At 52.1% G+C, this 20,702-nt stretch overlaps 3 protein-coding genes across 9 annotated transcripts in view; 2 read left to right on the top strand and 1 right to left on the bottom strand.

The window, feature by feature from the left end:
• The window catches only part of KIF1A (kinesin family member 1A), a 40,983-nt gene extending 36,295 nt beyond the window's left edge, over positions 1-4,688 (top strand). For all 4 annotated transcript variants that reach the window (XM_056498581.1, XM_056498582.1, XM_056498584.1 and 1 more), the window contains 5 exons: positions 35-159; positions 296-442; positions 542-734; positions 809-927; positions 1,947-4,688. In XM_056498581.1, coding sequence (XP_056354556.1) covers positions 35-159; positions 296-442; positions 542-734; positions 809-927; positions 1,947-1,989 — 627 coding nt within the window. In that variant the 3' untranslated portion in view covers positions 1,990-4,688. The remainder of the gene's footprint in view (positions 1-34; positions 160-295; positions 443-541; positions 735-808; positions 928-1,946) is intronic.
• Positions 4,689-5,238: 550 nt separating this feature from the next.
• On the top strand, positions 5,239-15,900 carry ILKAP (ILK associated serine/threonine phosphatase). The gene is made up of 12 exons (XM_056498963.1): positions 5,239-5,382; positions 5,945-6,010; positions 6,388-6,444; positions 7,269-7,394; positions 8,256-8,382; positions 9,159-9,265; positions 9,723-9,816; positions 11,019-11,106; positions 12,309-12,430; positions 14,081-14,200; positions 15,459-15,540; positions 15,638-15,900. The coding sequence occupies exons 1-12, from the start codon at positions 5,340-5,342 to the stop codon at positions 15,776-15,778; spliced, it is 1,173 nt and encodes a 390-aa protein (XP_056354938.1). The 5' UTR covers positions 5,239-5,339; the 3' UTR covers positions 15,779-15,900.
• A 2,738-nt stretch (positions 15,901-18,638) lies between these two features.
• Positions 18,639-20,700, bottom strand: LOC130256877 (erythroferrone-like). Of its 4 annotated transcripts, XM_056498965.1 has the most exons (6): positions 20,256-20,700; positions 19,953-20,122; positions 19,755-19,863; positions 19,190-19,455; positions 18,849-18,951; positions 18,639-18,741 (listed from the first exon to the last, which is right to left on the bottom strand). In XM_056498965.1, the coding sequence occupies exons 1-5, from the start codon at positions 20,548-20,550 to the stop codon at positions 18,853-18,855; spliced, it is 939 nt and encodes a 312-aa protein (XP_056354940.1). In that variant the 5' UTR covers positions 20,551-20,700; the 3' UTR covers positions 18,639-18,741; positions 18,849-18,852. The 4 variants fall into 4 exon arrangements, with proteins under 4 accessions (XP_056354940.1, XP_056354941.1, XP_056354939.1 ...); XM_056498966.1 differs by lacking the exon at positions 18,639-18,741 and having other exon boundaries at positions 18,859-19,268; positions 19,365-19,455; XM_056498964.1 differs by lacking the exon at positions 18,639-18,741 and having other exon boundaries at positions 18,859-19,455.
• Between the last annotated feature and the right edge of the window lie 2 nt (positions 20,701-20,702).

Raw genomic sequence — 20,702 nt, 5'->3', positions numbered from 1 at the left:
AGGAACTTTAGTTCACACCTCTATTACTCCACAGCTGTCTGAAATGTCCGTGACCTTGATGAGAGACCCTTCCATGCCAGCTCTTGGGGTCACCACTCTCACCCCCTCCTCGACCTGCCCATCACTGGTGGAAGGATGTTACAACGCCATGGAGGTCAGGTAAGAAGCTGGCTGGCTGGGAGGTTCTGGTGACGTATCCCAAGCAGAGCAGCTGTGTAACTGGGACACAGTCCTTGTCTATGGATGTTCTCAAGCCATCACTCTTCCTACATCCCATCCTCTCCTCCTTCCCCAGACCCCCCCAGGTTTCCTCCAGGGCAGAGAGCCCCGATCTGGAGACTGTGGTGGAAGGAGAGCCAAAGAAGTCCCCAGCCCGCCGGCCTGAGGAGGAGAAGGAGCCCCAGAGGTTGCTGGTGCCTGACATCCAGGAGATTCGAGTCAGGTAGGAGCAACTGGGGCAGCCAGCAAGCAGAGCGCCTATGGGCAGGGGGTCACCTCCTCATGGTCAGTATCCCACCCCTTACCTTGATTCCTTCTGCAGTCCCATCGTCTCCAAAAAGGGCTACCTGCACTTCCTGGAGCCTCACACCAACGGATGGGTGAAACGCTTCGTGGTGGTGCGGCGCCCATACGTCTATATCTACAACACGGACAAGGATGCGGTCGAGAGGGCCATCCTCAACCTCTCCAAGGCCCAGGTGGAGTACAGTGAGGACCAGCAGGCCATGCTCAAGGTAGGGCACTGGGAGCAGCCCCACTCTGCACACCCCACTGAGTGAAGGACTAAGCTCTGGCTCTCCCCTCACAGACCCCCAACACGTTTGCGGTGTGCACGGAGCACCGGGGCATCCTGCTGCAGGCGAGCAGTGACAAGGACATGCACGACTGGCTCTACGCTTTCAACCCTCTCCTGGCTGGATCCATAAGGTACCAGGGCAGCTGGGGGAAGGGGAATGCACAGAAGCCATTGCTGGGGGTGCTGCAGGCTCCCAGTGATTTCCCTCCCAGGTGTGGGGAGCATCTCCTGTGCAGAGCTGTGTCTGGACAGGCTTTCAGCTGGCAAAACTTGCACCATATTAATTTTGAATTCAGCTCATCCACATTTAAATGCTTCAGTCTAGGGCCAGATTCCAGGTGGTACAGAGGTGTTGTGCTGAGCTCAAAGCACATGCCTGGTGGCAGGGCCACTGGCCTGTCACTGTTCTTGAGACCATCCCACAGAGTTTTTGAGACTGTTAAGGAAACTCCTGTCTGACTATCCAGGAACCACTCTGGAAGTCACACACACACCACCTGAGCTGGGACTGAGGCCCCTTTGCAGCAGGTGGCTCCAGTGAGCCAACATGGGCATTGCTTGACTTCCTACAATCGCCACATACACATTCAGACAAGATTTCCTAATGGCTCAGTCACAGGTTTCCCATAGCAGAGTCTCAGATATCTCGATCCTTAAAATAATTTAATAATGTTATTAATGCAGTAACAAAATAACAGCTGGAGCTGGGTGCTTCTGAGAAAGGACCCTGAACAAAGGAAACCCTGGGCTTTTACACCCTCTTAGTCTAAGGGCACTCTCTGAGCGTCCTTCACCTGGCTGGAAGGTCCCTGTGCCCTTTGTTATGCAAACGATTGGCAGTTCACAGACTCTTGCCTCTGGCTCCCACCCTGACAGCTCAAATCGTAGCTGCACACCAAGACACCTGCACTAAATGTTTTCCTTCCTCAGCAAGACCATCTCATGGACTTCTTGAGATCACCTCAACTGGCAGGACTAGGGAAATAGGAGTAAATGCACATAAATTCGTGTGCTGTGGCTAAAGAGACTTTAATTCTATATCCCTCCAGCTGTCTGGATTCTGTCTGGTGGTAGGACACTGAACCTGGGAGTCCACACCTCTCCTTGTGCACATCCCTTAACACCTTTTGTCCCTTGTTTTCCAAATCAGATCCAAGCTGTCCAGAAGGAGAACAGCCCAGATGAGAATCTAACCTGAAAAACACCCTCCACCTCATCCGTCTGCCAACAGGATCAAGAAAGCTGATTCTGTCTGAAGACTCCCCATGTTAATATCTGATCTTTCACACCATCTGCTGCCCCAGCTCTCTGCTCCATGGAAGGATCTGTCTTGATTCACAGCTTCACAGGGGAAACTCACTTCTGTTTGTAGCTGCAAAAGCCTGGACCCGCCTGGGCAGGATTCCTTGTGCACGTGCCATCTTCTGCCTGTCCCTCCGTGGGTGACCTTCATATCACACCATCTAACCTTCCAAAAAAGGTCCCTATCAGAGGGGAGGGAGTGAGAAAGGTGGTTTTGGCTAAAAGCTGGTCTTTGATCTAGAGAGATGGGAATGCAGCAAAGCTCAGAGCTGGGAGAGCAGGAGGAATTGCCCTCAGGCGAAGGGAAAGTGGTAACTTAGATGTGGGGTTTCCCTATTTACCGGTGTTTCTGCAAGAGACAGCAGAGTAAGATCAGGTGTCAGTACCTTAAGATTATATTTATAAAGTATTTATTTCTATTTACATCACAAAAATCCCCTAAGTTAAGTCCTGGCCCCCAGCCAATGCCTCCCCCAGGCAGGGGAGAGCCTTGGTGGTGGGCTGGGGTTCCAGAGATGCCTTCCCCGGGACATCCCTGGCTTGTGCCTGGCAGCAGTGCAGCTCTCACCCTCACTCTATGCCCTTCCCCAACTATTTGCTTTGCCTTCCCCTACAGCTTAAACTACTTTTCCCCTGAGCAGTGGCCAGACAGCCCACCATGTCTTCCCAAAGAAGGCAATTCCTACCTGTCCCATCTACCTCTGGGTCTCAGCTGGCCAGGGTACCCATGTCCCTGCAGATGGGTCACTGCCCTTTGGAGCTTGGTCCTGCTGGAGGGAAAAGGAGAGCTCTGTCTGTCACCCCATGCTGGGCTACCCTTTCCAGCCAAAAGCACTTGAGCCACCTCCACTATCCCAGCCTGAGACCCCCATATGTTCCATCCAAAGGGATTTCCCACTCTTAGGGCAGGATGCCAAGGATCCCAACCCTGCAGGGAGTGTGGAGGTTCAGGCAGAGTGGGAAGATTCCCTGGGAGCCACGACTAGGAATGACCATCCTACCCTACAGGATCCTTCTTGCCCTTTCCCAAAAGGGCTTGCACCTTCTCCCAGCAGGATGACAGACTCAAAACAGATCAAAGGGTGTCAGGGTGGGGATGGGGCTTTTTTTTTTTCTGTTCTAGCTGGTGTTTTCTCACTCTTCCTCTGCTGCAGAAGCAAGCACCCACCTCCCCCCACCCTGCCTCCATCAGCATGTTAATCTGAGCGCTTCCCACATCGGAGGTGTTTTTGCTGAAAAGACCTTCTCCTCCAGCCATCACTGCTTCCCACCTCCTCCAGCAGCAGCTCTCTCTCTCTTCTCCCATCTCTCACACATGGTTAGATGTTTTTGTTCAGGGCTTCCCAAATGGCCAGCAGCATCTGGCACAGCTCCGTGTCGGAAGCTGAGCATCTTCCTCCGTGCATCCCCCAGGCACCCCCAGCTCTGCTGTCTCGTCCAGCACAGCTGCACCTTGGCTGTGCCACACCTCCCTGCACTGTCTGTGGGGTGTGTGTGTGTGTGTGTGTGTGTGTGTGGGACGTGGTGCTGTCTTCTCGTTATACTCGTGTTGTGGGGGGCACGGATAGGCAGGGATGTGTGGAGGAGTAGAGGCTTGCACTGGCCCCCCTTGCTGCATATCAGGCACCCTTTAGCTTGGATTTCAGGTGACAGAAAGAGTTTGGGGATTCTTCTTGAGCACATGCTGGTTCTGCCTGGCCTTGAAACAGCTCCTAATGGGCATCTCACCCTATTACTACAGCCCAAATCTGCAGTGGGGCTGCTGCTGTCAGCCCAGCTCCCCTGCCCAGGACAAGCTCCCCGAAAAATGGGCTGTTTTCATCTCTGTGATCCTTTTTAGACCTGGAGGCCGACTTGTGCCCTTTCTGTATGAAGAGATGCCAGCCTGGAGGCACAGAGAGGCTGAGCTGGGGCAATGCAGGGGCCTAGGCTGCAACATCCTGGCTCCTGTGCTCTGAGCAAGGACTAGTTGGTACCATCCCAAATTTCAGTGTAAGGGGCTAAGGGTGCAGAAACAGGGAGTACCTGAGGGGAGGCCCTTCCAGAATGGAGGCAGCTTCTGGCAGAGATGGGACCAGTGTCTGTCAGGGACCAGACACAGGTTCACTAGCCAGGGCTGTGTGGTGCTGCCTGTGCCACAGACAAGACACAGCCAGCATCCTCCAGCCAGAGCCGAACATGCCTGAGGCCAGCAAACCTGCAGAGCAGACGGCTCGGCTGGAGGTCGGAGCCGAGGGAAACAGAGCTGCCCGCTGGATGCGGCACACGGGCCACCTGCCATCTTTACCAGCAGCGCTCTGAGCAGCACGGCGCTTCTCCTCACGGCCTTGGCACCCGTCCCCTCAGCAAAGCGGGGGTTCAAGCACGACAACAGCCCAACCGGAGGGGAAATTCCACAGGGGAGCGGATGGCACGGAAGGCAGGCGAGCATGGGCGGGCAGGCCGGGGCCAGAGGAGGAGGGAGGCCGCGCTCCTCTCTCCGCTGCCCGCCGGCGCTCCCTGCCGTGTGCCGGGGGCAGTATGCGGGTCCTGGCCGTCCGTGCGCACGTGAGGCTTGTTCGGTTCTGAAATAAATGTCGCATTTAACGCAGCTGCCGTGCGCTGAGCCTTCTCTGCGGGGCTGGCGGGCGGGGGCGGCAGGGAGGGAGCTGAGGGTTTGACTTCTTGGGTCTCCCTTCTGTCCAAGAGTTGTTTCTAGCAGCTGTAGTGCCCCTAAATACTTTTGCATTTAGCTCTGATATTTGAAGATTTGAAGATACTTTTCTATTATATGATTGGCAACAACAAATTGCAGTGAGCTTTCATGTCAGTATGGCCCTGCAGACTCTCAGAGGTGCGAGTGTAACCCAGTACTGCTGCTTTTTCTGGGATTAGAGTTCCCTATCAAGTGATCCACTAAAATATTTCTAAAGATACTCTTGAGTATCAGGCACTGAAGTGGTGTCTTCAGAGGCAGACTGACCACTGCTGTAGGCTGCTTGTAGAGCGGGCAGCTGAGGGCGGGCGGAGGGGGCGCCCCCTAGCGGGCCCGCTCCACCCGGCGGGGCGAGGGGCGGGGCGACGGCAATGAGTGACAGCGCGTCCCCGCTTGCGATTGGTGGTTTGGGCGGGCACGTGCCGCTGTGGGCGGGGCCAGCGCGGTGGTTCCGCTGCCGGCTCGGCCGAGGGCGCATTTCCGGCCCGCCGCGGGTGCGGCATTGGGCCGGCGGCGGGGCGGGCGGGAGCGAGCGGCGCGGCGGCCATGGATCTCTTCGGGGACCTGCCCGAGCCCGGCGCCGCCGCGGGTGAGGCCGCGACGCGCTCGGGCCGCTGCTGTACATCGGGTCTGCTCGCTTCCGAGCCCGTGGCCTCACCTGAGGGGCTGCGGGGCCCTGCTGAGCCCGGCCGGGAGCAGCGCGGCTCCGCGCACTGCCAGGCCGCCGCCACGGCGAGCTTGAGGGACAGTGGGGAGGGTGAGGGGGCGGACTGGAGAAACTGCCGGGTTTGGTGGGGTTTGTGGTTTTTTCCTCCGGGGCTCGCTCGGCGGCAGTTTACACCGTGCTTTTGCATGTTCTGTATGAGCTGCGGTTCCTTGCCGTTTACACCATGTTGGAGCCTTTCCCCTCGCTGTGCTGCTGAGGGATGTTAATGCTAGCAAAAAGGCCCAAAAACCTGTTCTCAAGACAAAAGTTCACCTAGGCCCCAGGCAGGTGGTTATTTTGTTTGTGTAGCAGCTGCTAAAATTACAGGCGGAAGTAAGGCTCTCCTGGTTTACCACAGCTGTGCTGGCTTCAGCGCAGTCCTTTCAGAACAACATCCCCTAGGAGTGCCTGCACTGGTTCCTTACTCTGCCCTGGTGCCTTGCAGGGAAAGATGCCCAAAAAGGGCCTCTGCTGTTTGATGATCTCCCACAATCCAGCAGTGCTGACTCAGGTATGGGTGCTCTGTTCCTGTCATTAGTTTGGTTTTCTGTGTTTTCTGCATCAGCATCTCTTTCAGATGAAACGTGTGTAAATCCTGTTCTTTGTTGGACAGACAGTAGGGTTATCAGTGCTGGTATGCAGACCAGCTGCATCCTGTTTGGTTTTTTATAACCAGGATGTTACAGATGTTCCACATATATTCTATAAAATATTCTATAAAAGTATTCACTGGAATGCAAAGCCTGAATTTGCCTGATGGAAGTAGAAATTAGTCTCTCTTTGGTAAACTGACATAATTTCTTCACCTCAGGAAAGACATAGGCAAAGCATTATTCCCTGAAAAGATCAAAGGTGTTTAGTTATTTCTGTCTTCTTCTTGTGCTCCAGGAAAAGAAGGCTCTTTGCTCTTTGATGGTCTCCCTCCAGCCAGCAGTGGTGACCCAGGTAAGGAGTTGTGTCCCTCATTACCCCTCTCTGGGAAAAGCCCACAGTGCAGCCTGTTGTGTTGGACACATAGCAAGTTTCCCTGGTACTTATTTCTCCAGTCCAGATCTGCTGACACTTGTCATGGCAATTTGTGCCCCAATTGTTTAAATCAGGATTCTGAATCTTAAAATTAGGCCTGTTCCCAGAACTACATTCCTGTCTTTTGGGGACCCTCATTCTCTGAACGCTCCCTGCTTTGGGAGGGAAAGTGTCCCCTGGTGCAGCCACTGCCCTGGCTGCTTTTCTGCTGTAGACATGGGCTGTGTCCTTATTCCTTGCTGAAAATGGCTTCAAATCCTGCTTTCTGTCACTTGGGAGGAGCTGAGATAATTCACTATACCCATAGGAGCCTAAATCTCCAGAAGGAAAAACACCAGAGTTCTGACATCAAGTTTTGCTTGCTAGCTTTAATTTAGAGTCTTCTTCTCAACTCTCTAAAAAAAATATGCACATTCAAAGTAATAAAGTAAGTTTCTTTGTATTGTTGTGGGCAGAGATCATAGAGGAAAATATTAATAATAATAATGTGGAAATGTTCCAGCCTGGAACATTAAGTTCCTGAGCTATTAAATGGGAAAAAAAAAAGAAAAAAAAAAAAAGCCTGGCAGCTAAGGAATAAAACCTGTGGGTTGTTCAGTAATAACTGTGGTCACTTAATGCTGTGTATGTGTGTGAGCCTGCACTCCTGAGTGTACTTTGGTATAAAAGGACTTGCTGCTGAATTTATGCAAGTAAAACAGTCCTGGAACACTTGAGCCACCTTCATTTTTGCTTTCTTTCAGCCTCCAGTGCTCTTAAGCAAGTCTCATCAGCAGAGAGCCAAGAGAAAGGGCAGAAGAGAAAGTCTTTGGAGGAGGAGGAAGAGAAGAATGGCAGGGAAGAACTTGTGGAAAAGAAAGTTTGTAAAGGTTTTCAGACAGTTTGAAAACAAATGTACTCAATTTGTACTTTTGGCGTTGGGCTGAGTAAGTCCAGAACAAAGCTAAGCTTTGGTTCTTCAGTCTGCTTGCCTTTTCAGCCTCTTGTAGGAAACAATCTGCTGCAGGCTCTGTGGAAGCTCCTTGAGCTTCCTGCCTCTGTCTGCCTCCTTCATCTGGGCCTTCCTACTGTCCCTGCTGAAGCAGCAGGACCCTCAGCACTGGCAGGATAAGTGCCTGTGCTGCCAAGAGGGGATTGGGTTTGGAGCCTCTGTAAGGCTGGATCCACAGCACTTTCTTTTGCCACATCCACGAATCTCTCTGCTGGCTTCTAAGGATGCCAGAGAAGGGGAAAGACAGGCTTGTTACATACAGGCCTCTGGCTTCAGTGCCTGTGTGCTGTGTTGTAGCTTTAGGAGTAAGATGTGTTCAAGGGTACAGAGTAAGGGACGTGTCCTGGGAATGTCAGACCTGGATTTCCTGTCCTTAGTGCACTCCTTAAAGCTGTGCTTTACTTAATCTGCAGGTTCAGTGCCCTGTGCTTCCCCTGCCTACCCTGCCCCTGTTTGGTAAGAGTCATGTCCAATGCCCAGCAGTCCTGCTTGGCTACAGCTGCCTGCTAAAATGAGGGCAGTCTGCTTTTAGAGCTGCTGACCTTGGGGACACATAAAAACCCACGTTACAAAATAAACATGTCCTGTTTAGCAGCAGATGGTTGATGTTTTGTTGCAGGACGAGGGCTGCACTGCCAGGACAGGGTTCTGAAAGCTGAGAATTTACTGGTTTTTAGCCTGAGCTGAGGAGACAGAGGAGTTTGATTAGCATGCATGTGCCTGCTTTGTTCCCCTTTAGGATCAGTGGGCATTCTTGGACTGAAGGGTTATGTGGCAGAGAGAAAAGGTGAGAGGGAAGACATGCAGGATGCACACGTCATCTTAAACGACATCACCGAGGAATGCCGGCCTCTGCCCTCCCAAATGTAAGTGTGCCCCAGCTGCCAGAACAGCCATCCTGCAGCTGAGGGAACTCCAGCTTCAGCTAAGCCCATGGGATCATCCTTTTTGCTTTGAACAGCTGATGCTCTTGTGTGCCTGTCTTGTGGTGCATGGTTTGGGCTTGTTGTTGGGAGACCTGGGGCGAATCATCAGCTAGCTGTGTTCCCAGGCAATTCACAGAGCTGCTTAGTGAATTCAGTCACTGACTTTACAAGGACCATGGGAACCTGATAACTCTGGATGTTGATCCTCTATTACCCAAATGTAAGTGGGTATGTAAATTTAAAAGAATTCTCAAGCATCACCTTGATACTCTTTAGCTTCTGAACTAGTACTGTCCCAAGAGGTTTGTGTTCTGACAGATCCAAGTTTGCTGTATGTAGCATAGTTTGAACAAGCTTAGGCATGGAAGGTACTGTAGGATTGGCTGGACTTATGTCTATAGTGCTGGAGAGTTGCAGTGTCCTTGAGGTAGAATGTTTATCTGCTTTTATGCCAAGCTGAGGTGTGTAAACCCTTTAGCCCCTCATTTTTTTTGAGGAGTGGAAAACTGCAAGTTCTCAGATCAATGCTGGAACACATAAACCATGGAAATGCTGAATGTATGACCTCAGAGACCTGCTACCTGTTGTGCCTTGGAGTGCAGGATTTTGGGTCTGGCTGACGCAGGGCAGGGTATTGTGGAGAGGAATGTCCTCAATCCCATTCCCTGGCTAATGGCCTTTCTTGGCCTCTTTCTGCTACTTGTTGTTCCCCACAGCACACGTGTCTCGTACTTCGCTGTTTTTGACGGCCACGGGGGAGTCCGAGCCTCAAAATTTGCAGCACAGAATCTGCACCAAAACCTGATTAAGAAATTTCCTAAAGGTGAGAGGAGTGGAATAAGGGCTGTGGGACAACCATCACCTTTTCTGGTTTGGCAGTGGATTGGGAAATTGATCTGTGGGTGTAGTCCTACAGTACCCACCCCTTATTCCCTGACTGCTGTGTCTCCTGGGGAAGAGGGCTGGAAGCCTTTTTGGCACAAGGGTGCAAGTAGCCAATTGTGACTCACTAAACAAGTGTGAGATGGGGTGTTGGCCAGTTTTGGTAGTGTCAAATCAAGTGTGAAAATACTCCTGTAGTGGAGAGGTTTATGTCATAAACTCTCCACATACACTACTGCATAGATTTCTGGTAGGATAAGCCCAGGATGTGCCCCAGCTGCTCTGCAGAGTGCAAGAGATGCACTGCCTGACTGAATGTTGGATGAGCAAAGGGACAGACTAGGATAGATCAGATATGTTTTACTTGGAGCTTAGTTGCTGTTTTCCCTGTTTGACAGGTGAGGTAGCCAGTGTGGAGAAAACTGTGAAGAGATGCCTTTTGGACACCTTCAAACACACAGATGAAGAGTTTCTGAAGCAGGCATCCAGCCAGTAAGTGCAAATGCTTTCTGGTAATTTGTATTTCTTAGTGTGCCTCTCTGAGGCCTGAGTTGTGAGCAGGGCAGAGGAAACCTTCCTTGTGGAAGGTTTGTGTGGACTAGGAAAGATTTAGATTGCATTTCAAATAGTCACTTTGTTACCAATCCTTTACACACATTTGGTTTGGTTTTTTTTACTGTTACTATTTCACAGTGACACCTCTATCACAGATGGAGGGATTATTAATGCATTTGATCCTGCAATTCCCTGAAAACTTTCAATTTTAAGTAAATTGCAAACTGGCTCGGTCTCTTAAGCCTAATCAGAACAGCAAGTTTGACCAGGCAAAAGGAAGATGCTTTCTTGAGTCTTTCACAACAGTGTCTTTCTCAAATCAGCCTCTGGTCAGAAACATGACTTATGGCAAAGGCATGACAAAGGATCACTAGCACTGTATTGATGGTGAAATCAATCATATTCATTCAGCCACACTTTCCAAGTAAGGAAAAACTGGGTGAAATATGTCTAGAAATTAGTCTCCCAAACCTAGTTTCAGTGAAGAATGGCATCATGGCCAGGCTTTTTTGTGGACAGGACTAGTCTGGTAGCTGTAATCTAAGAAATGCTTCTCATTTTACCTAGAGCTCTAGAGATAAAAGCTTAACTACAGGAAGTGAAACAGGAGGAGAACGACTGAGAGAGTGGTGCTGCTGGGGTGGTGTGGGAGGGGGCAGAGATACTGTGAAAGAAGGAAGGAAAATGGAAGCAAAAAAAGAAGGCATTTCTGGTGCAGAATTGTCTGTGCCTTCCCTTTGCTGCAAAGAAGCAGCTTCCCAAGGAGCAGTGTGTGGTGCTTGTTAGCTTGTGGTGCTACAGCTTTTGGGCAGCCGTCAGGACTGAGCCTTCTCTGCTCAAATGTGAGGTTTCCTGGGAGCTGAGTGTGAGGAAGAGTTGGTGTGGGAGCTGTGGCTGGCAGAATTTACACCAGCTGGGTGTTGGCTGTGCATTCAGAAATCTGTGTAGTCCCTCTGTCCTGGTCCAGTTTGCTGTTTATCACCAGCCTGAGCTGCTCGCAGGCAGCTGCTGTGGGCTTGTGCTGCCTGATTGCTGTGTGTTGGCACAGGATATTTCTTTGAGACCCCAAGAACACTCCATAATTTAACTTCTTCAGTGTTGTTTTTCCTCTTTAGTAATCTCATTTTTATTCCCTTCAGGAAGCCAGCATGGAAGGATGGCTCCACAGCTACTTGTGTCTTAGCTGTTGACAATATTCTCTATATAGCCAACCTTGGGGACAGCCGGGTAAGCAGAATGGAGACCACTGATGGCATCTTTATTCTGCCCAGAGCTTTGTGGGGTTGCTTGTTTGTTTGGGATGTCTGAGTTGTCATGATCTTCTCAACTGTTCCTACAAAGCATCTTGTTTTGGGTAGGTACAGAGTACTTCTGTGTTGTCTCCCATAGTGTAAAACAATGGTGTGTGAAAGCTCTCTCTTGATGGTGCTAAATATCTCACAGTATCAAGAAGAGAATATTTGAATATTTCAGTTGGAAGGGACCTATAACAATCTTTTGGTCCAGCTGCCTGACCAGCTCAGGCCTGCCCTAAAGTTACACCATTGCTCAAATGCCTCTTAAACACTGACAGTCTGGGGCATCAGCCACCTCTCCAGGAAGCCTGGTGCAGTATTTGATTATATACTCTATAAAGAAACACTTCCTAATGTCCATCCTGAACCTCCCTGGCCCTGCTTTGAGATCAGCACTCCCATGAGATCAGCACTTCCCTCTCCATGCCCCCTCCTCAGGGAGCTGCAGAGGGGGATGAGGTTGTCCCTCAGCCTCCTTCTCTCCAAACCAGACAAACCCAGAGCCTTCAGCCTCCTCCCAGCCCCAGTGTGGGTCTCCTCTCCTGGAACACTCCAGCACCTTCCCATCACCCAGCACTGGAGTGCTCTGGGTGAGGCTGCCCCAGTGCTGAGCACAGCCAGACCATCCCCTCTCCTGACCCCCTGGCCACTGTTGGGTGCCCCCAGGATGCCACCTGCCCTCCTGGCAATGGCTCCTACTGAGCTGCTGCCAGCCCAGATCCCCAGACCCTTCCAGCAGGGCTGCTCCCCAGCCACCCCTCTCCCAGCCTACACTTGTGCTCAGCGTTGATCCAGCCTTGGTGCAGAATCCAGCACTTGGATTTAGTGATTCTGTGCCACTGGGATTGCTCAATGGTGAATCTGTGCAGATCCCTCTGCCAGGCCTGTTATCCCTCCAGAGACCCCACAGCACTCCCAATTTGGTATCATAGCAAACTTGATAATGGTGCATTCAGCTCTTGCATCCAGATCACTGATAGAGGTACTGAACAGCATCTCCTGCCTAGGAACGAGCCCTGAGAAACAGCACTGGCCACAGACACTGATGTAGGACATTCACTGCAGTATGGGGCTCTCTATCAAGAAGTTGCTGCAGTTGTGGTGTTGTTTGATGATGGTGTTTTGTCAGCACAGGCGATTCTGTGTCGTTACAATGAAGAGAGTCAGAAGCACACAGCCTTAAGCCTCAGCAAGGAGCACAACCCCACCCAGTACGAGGAGAGGATGCGGATACAGAAGGCTGGGGGAAATGTCAGGTGAGTGCCTGGGGCTGTGAATGAGCTAATCCAAGCCCTTGCCTGATTTTGGGCCTGAGCATTGAGGTTTTGAAGTTCCCTGAGCCCAGTATGCATCCTAGTTGAGAGAATGTGTTGCTGCCTGAGGCCTGTAAGGATTCAGTTACTGGAGTTGGTTGATGGTTCCCAGAGCCTTACAATGGCTGAGGCAGGACCCATGTGAAAGCCTGGCAGTGGGATTGCACTGTAGGCATACTTAAGCTTGACCTACAGATTTGGACCTATGGACTTGGACTGGAGTGTTGAAGAAGTTACTGCTTTCTGCACACTGTGGTGCTGAACATTTTCTTGCAGCATGACTCCTCTCCTTGTCCTGTACAAAAAGCCCTTGATGTCAGTTGATGTTGGTCCCCTGGAGTTAGCTGATGCACTGAGGCTCTCTGCATTAGGAGGGAGTTTTCTGGAGCCAGAATGTGATCATCTTCATGTTCTTGTGCAAAAGGAGTTCATGGCTGTTTGGGAAGCTGGTGCTAAACACAACAGCTGAGTCTTATTTCCCTGGCTAGGTTCTCTCTTCTTTGAAGGGTGTTTCTTGATTTAGTGGTGTCTTCACAAGAGAGGATTCAGTGCAGGTGAAGTATCTTTATGCCTGTGGAGGCAAAATGCACCCAGGGTGGAGAGGGGTGGTCTCAGTTCTGTTCCACTGCCATGTCTGGAGCGCTTTGTTCCCCTTATCTCTGGGGAGCACATGCTCTGCTTACCCTTAGCTCTGATCTCTCTTGCACATGGCAAAGAGATGGCCCAGTGTCTGCTAGCTCCTTTCAGAACTGCTCTCTGACTGCCTGGGAGCCTCTCCCACTGCTTGCAGTTCAATATTTTGGGCCCAAGAGATAAGCCACAAAGTGTGTGAGAGTCAGATCTCTTCTCTGTGATGTGCCTTGCTTCTTGCTTTTATCTCAAGCAGGGCTGCTTGGACTATGAGATGAATGAGCTATGTGTATTCCCAGGGGACACAGGAGAGCCTTTTTGGGGAGAGGATGTTTTGGAAAGGTGAAGTGTGGGAAGCTGTTTCTCTAGAGAGCTTGGTTAATTAGGAATGCTTAACAAACCAGAGCTGTTTCCTAAGGGGTGTTGTAATGCAGGCTTCACAGAACTGCCTGCTGCAATCAGTGGTTACTAAAGGCCAAGTGATCAGGAGCTGATCATGCCTTGTTTCTCACTCCTGGGAGCTGTGCAGCTGAGCCAGTCTGTAGGGGTTGGTGTCCTCAGGACACAGCAGGGGCTGCTGACTCAGACCTCTTGCCTCTGCCACTCTGCTTCTACTGCAGGGCAGTTTGCTGGTTATCTTGCCAAAAAATTATCTCTATTCAGACTATGCCAGTGGGAGTTCAGCTCCCATATAACTCTTAGTGCCCCAGTTTGCTAGGCTAAGCAGGGCTTGACAGGATGACAGAAAACAGCCTTGAAGTCTCCTGACTTCATTTCTTCCTCCCCCTCACTTGTTTCCCATAGCTTCATACAAACATACAGACTCTGACGGGAAGATCTGAACTTGCTGGGGAGGTGGATCATTATTGGTAGGAGTGGATGGATGCACAGAGTGTCCCCATCAGGCAATGCAGTGAACTCCACACGTGGGGGAGGCTCTCAGTGTTTTCTTTCCTCGTGCAGGGATGGAAGAGTGCTGGGGGTGCTGGAGGTTTCTCGCTCCATCGGGGATGGCCAGTACAAACGCTGTGGTGTCATCTCTGTGCCAGACATCAAACGCTGCCAACTCACACACAATGACAGGTAAAGTGTGCCCTGGCTTGGGGCTGCCTGTCCTAGCTCTGCTGAGCAGGAGCTGCACAGCCTGTTTGCTCTGTTGTGAGAGCCAAGGCACTTCAGACTGATCCCCCCAGAATTAGAGGATGCTCTTACTGCTGATGTCTCTGCTTCTGTTCCTTGTCGGAACAGTGGAATAATGCTGCTGCTCTGCCAAGGTACTGTGAAGGCTTCTCTTGGGGGAACCAGCCTCATAGCAATAGCACACACAAGCCTTAAATGTCCTTTGTGCTCTGATTAAGTTCACAAGCCAGTGTTCAAGCAGTTAGTTAAGGCTTGAGTTCTTGGGTCTCCATTCTGTCCAAGAGTTGTTTCTAGCAGCTGTATTGCCCATAAATACTTTTGCATTTAGCTCTGATATTTGAAGATTTGAGATACTTTTCCATTTTATGATTGGCAACAACAAATTGCAGTGAGCTTTCATGTCAGTATGGCCCTGCAGACTCTCAGAGGTGCGAGTGTAACCCAGTACTGCTGCTTTTTCTGGGATTAGAGTTCCCTATCAAGTGATCCACTGAAATATTTCTAAAGATACTCTTGAGTATCAGGCACTGAAGTGGTGTCTTCAGAGGCAGACTGACCACTGCTGTAGGCTGCTTGTAGTTTGCCTTGACCTGGTGACTCTGGTTAGAGCTCCTGGTTAATACAATTCCCTGTGCAGGCAGGGAGTGCACAGCAGGCTGTCTCCCCATCCTAAGGGGTATGCTGTCCTTGCCTTGGGATTTGTCTCCTCAACCTTCTGTAGCCTGTGGAAATATTTTGTGTCAGAGTTTTCTGATCACAGTTGTGTCACGTGCTTTTCTTTTGAATTTGCATATTTAAGTTACCACATACCTCAGGAGTGCAGAAATGTGATGTACATGAGGGATGCAGCTTTGTTTCTCTATTTCCTTGCATTAGCTGCTTCACAGGGAAAGTACACGAATGAAAATGACTCAAAGGAAAGAAGCAGTTCTTATAGAAACAATGGATCATTTGACCAGGATCATATATGATCTTGCCAGTGTTGTAGGACTGCCAGCATGTCCAGATCTAGGTCTTACACTAATTGCCTGGCTCTTTGTCCTGTGTTTTGAATTGCCATGAATGGTAGATCCCAAGGGATTTTCAGATGAGCTTTTATGGCATCTTCCCTTTGGATCCAAGCATGGATGTTCATAAAATACTTTTGATTGGAGGGATTTTGCTGTAGCTGCCTTGGAACCTGTCTCTATTTGATTTGCAGGTTCATCCTGATAGCGTGTGATGGCCTCTTTAAAGTCTTTACACCAGAAGAAGCTGTGAACTTCATTGTGTCCTGCCTGGAGGTGAGGAGAAAGTGACACGGGGGGTTTGCTTGAAAGTTCGTTTTACTTCCCAACGATGGAAAATACAATGTACCCACAAATTGCTTTGTGCCCGCAGGATAAGAACATCCAGATGAGGGAAGGGAAGCTGGAAGCAGACGCTCGGTACGAGGCTGCCTGTAACAGACTGGCCAACAAGGCCGTGCAGCGGGGCTCGGCCGACAACGTCACCGTCATGGTGGTACGGATAGAGCACTGAGGGACAGCCCTGCTGCCTGCAGGGGAGGGCAGGGAGAGCTCTGTGTGCATGCACCTGTGCCTGGGGGAGGGGGGTCCTGCTGGATGCTCTTCAGTGTAAATAAAGATGGGTTTTTTCTACTAGGTTTAGCCCACTTAGTGGTAGGGTTGAATGTCTTGGCAAACGCAGTAAATTCGTTTGGCATGAGCCCTGCCAGCTGTTTCACATGGGACAGTTCTGCTGCCCATATCCTTGTGCAAGACCCTGCAAGACACATGCAGACTGAGGTACTCTAGGCCAGCTTGGGATGTCCACACTGGGTAGCAAATCTTTTGACTCTGAAGCTGGACTGTGAAGCTGCCTGCAGCTGAGGGACACAAACACCCCTTGCAGAGCAGCAGCATACCTGCTTACATTGCTGTGTTTGAAGAACATGTTGAAGTTTTACCACAATGTTGGTATGGTTTGCTCCTGATGTTTTTTGGTAAAAGTGTTTTCAGCAAATTGGACTTGCCAGGCAGCTGAGCTGCAGGAAGGCTCTGTGCTTGTCTGTGCTATCTGAGGAGAAGGCATCTCAGGTTTTAGGTACTCATAAGTGTCTGGTGTCTCATCCTGTCTCAGTGCCTCTACCAGCTGTTGCTGCAGTCAGTGTGCTGTTTTCCAGAGAAAGTCTGGCTTAGGACCAAGTGACAGAGTGAAAGCTCAATGGATTGGGCTACCTAAGCACTTAAGTTTCCAATTTCCCACCCTGTGTGTGAGGGGGCAGTGAGGGAGGTGAGGCAGAGCTGTAGTCCCAGGGCAAGGGGGCAGGGGCAGGGTGGTGCCTGCTGTTTTGTGCAGCACTCTAAGGCTTCCCTGGCTCCTTTCTGTCTTCTGTATCCCTGGAACTTTGGGACATGATCCCAGCTCCTGGGCTGTTTGCTGGAGCACATGATGGCTGTCCTGTTTGGGACAAGTGGTTTGACCATCTTTTATTTCTGTTCCAGCAGTAGTCAGTTACACTTCATGGGCTTAGTCTGAGGCTTGGGCTGTGCAGCCTGGTCACACTGACTGCATCTCCTGCACAGGCCTGAGGAAGGAAGTGGCCCTCTGGCACAGATTCTGGGTAGTGCTTGTGTTCTGCCAGCTTGTTCTGCTTCCAGCCATTGCTGTGTGTTTTGATGTAAGGTTGTAGTGCAGGATGAGTTGAGAGGAAATGCCTTTGTTAGCAGCACACTCTCCTGTTCCTGCTCTTGAAAGACAAATTTAGAGAGCCCAGACAGAGTAACACAGAGTTGCTTCTGTTTGTGGCAAAAACAAACCTGATGGCAAATTTCAGAAAGGTAACTTGCTTTCCCTTCTCAGCTCCCCCTTTTTCCACTTCTTGCACTATGCCATGCTGCAAGAGCTGAGCCATGCTCCCAGCTCAGGGGCAGCTCTGAATTCCTGTGCAAGAGCTGGTTAGAGGAGTGTTAGCTTGTCCTTCTCTGACTGTTTTCCCTCCCCCTCCCAAATCTTACAACACTGCTTTTCTTCCCTTTAGGAAAAGTTCTGAAAGCACAGCTCCAGCTAGGATCAGAATATGCAGTGTTACTATGGTACAATGAATTACCATAAAATGTCCATTTTTCATGGTAAAAGGGAAAAGGAAGGAGCAGGTCTCACCATGCTTGGGAGTAGACAGCCAGGGAGAAAAGCAGGCTCAGCCCCAGCTTTAGTGGAAGTAGAAAAAAAAAAAAAAACCAAACAACTATTTGCTTTAATTTCATGGTAAGACAGGGTCTGCAGGAAGTTTCCTGAAAAAGCACTCTCCTTGCCTCAGTGCAAGGACCAGGCAGGACCACTTTAGGGTGGCCCATGCACAAGTGCTCTGCATGCAGTTCTCTCTCTGACTTAATAGCTTTTTCAGTTTTGTGATCAAGTGCTCTTGGTATCTCACCTGCACAGGACAGCTCACAGCTGGGCAAGTCCTGCTCCAGACATTGAGTCTTTCTCTGCCTTCTCAGGTGTGTGTAGCAGGAAGAGAGGCAGCTGATCAGAGCCAGGCTGCCTTGGCTCATGGTGTGTGGGGACTGGGAGGTGCTGCCATGGCCAAGCTCTGTGGCTGGGCAGGAGCTGTGCCAGGAGGTTGCTGCCCACCTGGTCAGCTGGGGGTGAAGCACAATGCTGCTCTCAGAGATGAGTTCTCTTTGCTTTAGGAGAAGTCAACATTGAGATTGTCCCCCTCCTTCCCAGACACAAACACCCCTACTCATAAATTACTGCATTCACCAGGCTCCTCGAGGAGATGCAGCCCGTGGGGAAGGGCAGGCAGGGCCAGGGCTATCCCTGGGAGAAGGTGGGGCTGGGTACAGCTCAGGCTATCTTGCAGTGCTGCTGGCACCACCTGCCCAGCACTCAGTGGTACTAGGAAATCAAACCTGCCTTCCTGGTGCTTCTGCTGCAGCCCTGCCTTGGTCACGTAGGCCTGTGCCCTCCTCACTCAGCTATCTCAGGCTGAGCACAGGGGGTATCTGTGCTGCACACAGCCAGGCCCTGTGCCACAGGCAGGGAGTGCCTGCTCTGCAAGCCCACGGCACAGCAATTGGCTTTGATCAAATGTCCCGTTACTGGGACTTTGCTTTGATGATCAGTGCAAAGGATGTTGGCTCCTGCCAGCAAACCTTCTCTGCTCATACACTGCAGGGCAGCTAAAGCAATACAGAATCTGGCTTGGGCTGCTGGGACTAAGTCTAGACAGAGAAGGGAACAAAAATGAACATGTGGAGCATTGTACCACATTGTACCCAGGCATGATGGGAGCAGAGCCCTAGGGAGAAGGCAGCCATCTGCTGCCCCTGTCATCAGTGCTTTCCAACATAAACTTCTAGGCCTAGCCTTTAGATAAAAGAATGCCTTTAGATCCTGGTCAGGCTGCTTTATTATTATCATCATCTTCTTCATGATCTTTTGTCCATCTTCAACTGTTTGTGCAGCACAAGCAGTATCAGGCCAGACTGCAGTTCCTGCATGAGCAAATGCAAGTCCTCAGGCTTGGTGCTGAGCAGGGTGGACACGATGGTGGCTGGCAGAGCAGGGTCTGGCTGCTCCTGGCACAGGTTCAGCCTGGTACCTCTTCACACTCCCAGCAGAACAGCACTGAAATCGGAGCCACTTTGAACTGTGAGGGGAGAGCCTGCCGTGTTGTCCACAAAAACAGAGGCATACTGCCCAGCCTGGGGGGAGAGAGGGATTAGCAGGGCCAGGACACTTCCCCTGGGCTCCAGGCACGGCCTGGCAGAGCCAAGGAGAGAGCTCTGCCCTGCACACCGAGAGCTGGGGGAGCTGCCCCTACTCTTCCTTTTGGGAAAAGAGCAGCACAGGGCCTTCAGGGCAGCCCAGCCAAGTCTGCTGTAGTGCCCTAGCAGAGCTCTGAGAAGAGCCCTGCTGCCCAGTGGAGCTGGCAGCACTAACCTGCAGGTACAGGGTGCCTGTGACAGAGATGGTGAAGAGGTCACTGCTGCTCTCCAGCCGAGACACAGTCTCCAAATGGCTGCAGAAGAGGGAGGGTGGTGCTGGGGGGAGCAGGTTCCTCCTTTCCCAGGGCTCTTTCCCCGCTTCCAGCATCCCTGGCCTTGCCCTGCCGTACCTGTTGTGCTGGCAGCGGGACTGCACACAGATGAGCACCCGCAGGCGGCTCTGTCGCCAGCCCTGCCCCTTCCTGCGCGGCTCCCTGCGGGCTGTGGCAGAGCAGGGTGAGAGCCGGCCCGGGCTGTGACAGAGCAGGGTGAGAGCCGGCCCGGGCTGTGACAGAGCAGGGTGAGAGCCGGCCCGGGCTGTGACAGAGCAGGGGCTGTGGCAGAGCAGGGGCTGAGAACCAGCCCGGGCTGTGACAGAGCAGGGGCTGAGAGCCAGCCCGGGCTGTGGCAGAGCAGGGGCTGTGGCAGAGCAGGGGCTGTGGCAGAGCAGGGTGAGAGCCAGCCCGGGCTGTGGCAGAGCAGGGTGCCTGGGCAGCGCCCTGGGGTGGGTGGGGGCTCACCGATGTGCAGCGTGGTGCTGAAGGTGTAGTATCCTGCAATGGGGGCTGTGTACTGCCCGCTGGTCAGGTTCAGCCCTGGGCCGCGGTGGAACATCCCCTCCCTGTCAGGCTGGGATGGGGAATGGCTGGAGTTAGAAGAGTCCCTGTGCCAGGGCAGGTGCCCTGCAGAGAGGGAAAAGGGGCAGGCTGGCCACTTACAATGTAGAACGATCCCAGCTCCTGCCACATCTTCTGCTCCACACCAATGTCTTCACACGTTTGGCAATGGAAAGCTGCTTCCACACGACGCTGGGCCCCGGCTTCGGGCTTACCTTTGCTGCTTTCCTCCTTACACCCTTGCCCAGCTGTCCTGCACATCTTGGCCACGCCTGACCCCAAACCCCACCAATGGAGTTTGGCATTAGGAACGGAACCTTCACTACTCCTGGCTCAGCTGCCCAGCCCTGTATTGCCTTGTCCTGCTGTCCCCACAGCTCCCACCCTGGCTCCCCACCCCGGTACCTCTGAGCAGGAGCTGCAGCTCTCTCAGCAGCTCCTCCGGCATCCTGGGGGAGGCCGGGGCAGCCGAGTTTGCTTTTCCCGGGGAGCCGGGCCCCGCAGGTGCCGTGTGAGCGCCGGTCCCGCCGCGGCCCCGCTCGCCGCTCGCCCTGCCGGGGCTCCCGGCCAGCAGCATCCACGCCTGCCGGGGCTCCACGCGGGCCGCCCCGGGCTCCCCCCGTCCCGCGGCTGCTCCCCGGGGTTCGGTGCCGGTGGCGGCAGCGTAGAGGAGCACCAGGAACAGCTCCGGCAGCCGCATTGTGCCGCCGCTCCCGGCAGCGCGGCCCCGGCCCCGCCTCGCTGCTGGCTCTGCCCTCGGGAGATGCCCGCCCTGCGCCGCCTGGTTCTAACGCTTCGAAAATCTTTAGGTGGTTTTTGGAGGGCGAAGAAGGTTCTTAATAAACCACAAAC

This window comes from Oenanthe melanoleuca, chromosome 9 (genome assembly GCF_029582105.1).
Source record: "Oenanthe melanoleuca isolate GR-GAL-2019-014 chromosome 9, OMel1.0, whole genome shotgun sequence".
NCBI lineage: Eukaryota > Metazoa > Chordata > Aves > Passeriformes > Muscicapidae > Oenanthe > Oenanthe melanoleuca.
The sequence above is the reverse complement of the archived record's forward strand: the minus strand, read 5'-3'. Positions and strand labels throughout refer to the sequence as shown.

Bases quoted from the DNA above. Each gene is read 5' to 3' on its own strand.
- ILKAP (XM_056498963.1), top strand. From the start codon at position 5,340: ATGGATCTCTTCGGGGACCTGCCCGAGCCCGGCGCCGCCGCGG. The intron at 6,445-7,268 runs GTAAGGAGTTGT...GCTTTCTTTCAG, and splicing joins AGCCAGCAGTGGTGACCCAG to CCTCCAGTGCTCTTAAGCAA. The intron at 9,266-9,722 runs GTGAGAGGAGTG...CCTGTTTGACAG, and splicing joins GATTAAGAAATTTCCTAAAG to GTGAGGTAGCCAGTGTGGAG.
- LOC130256877 (XM_056498964.1), bottom strand. From the start codon at position 20,550: ATGCGGCTGCCGGAGCTGTTCCTGGTGCTCCTCTACGCTGCCGCCACC. The intron at 19,864-19,952 runs GTAAGTGGCCAG...TCCCCATCCCAG, and splicing joins AGCTGGGATCGTTCTACATT to CCTGACAGGGAGGGGATGTT. The intron at 19,456-19,754 runs GTGAGCCCCCAC...GCTCTGCCACAG, and splicing joins CAGCACCACGCTGCACATCG to CCCGCAGGGAGCCGCGCAGG.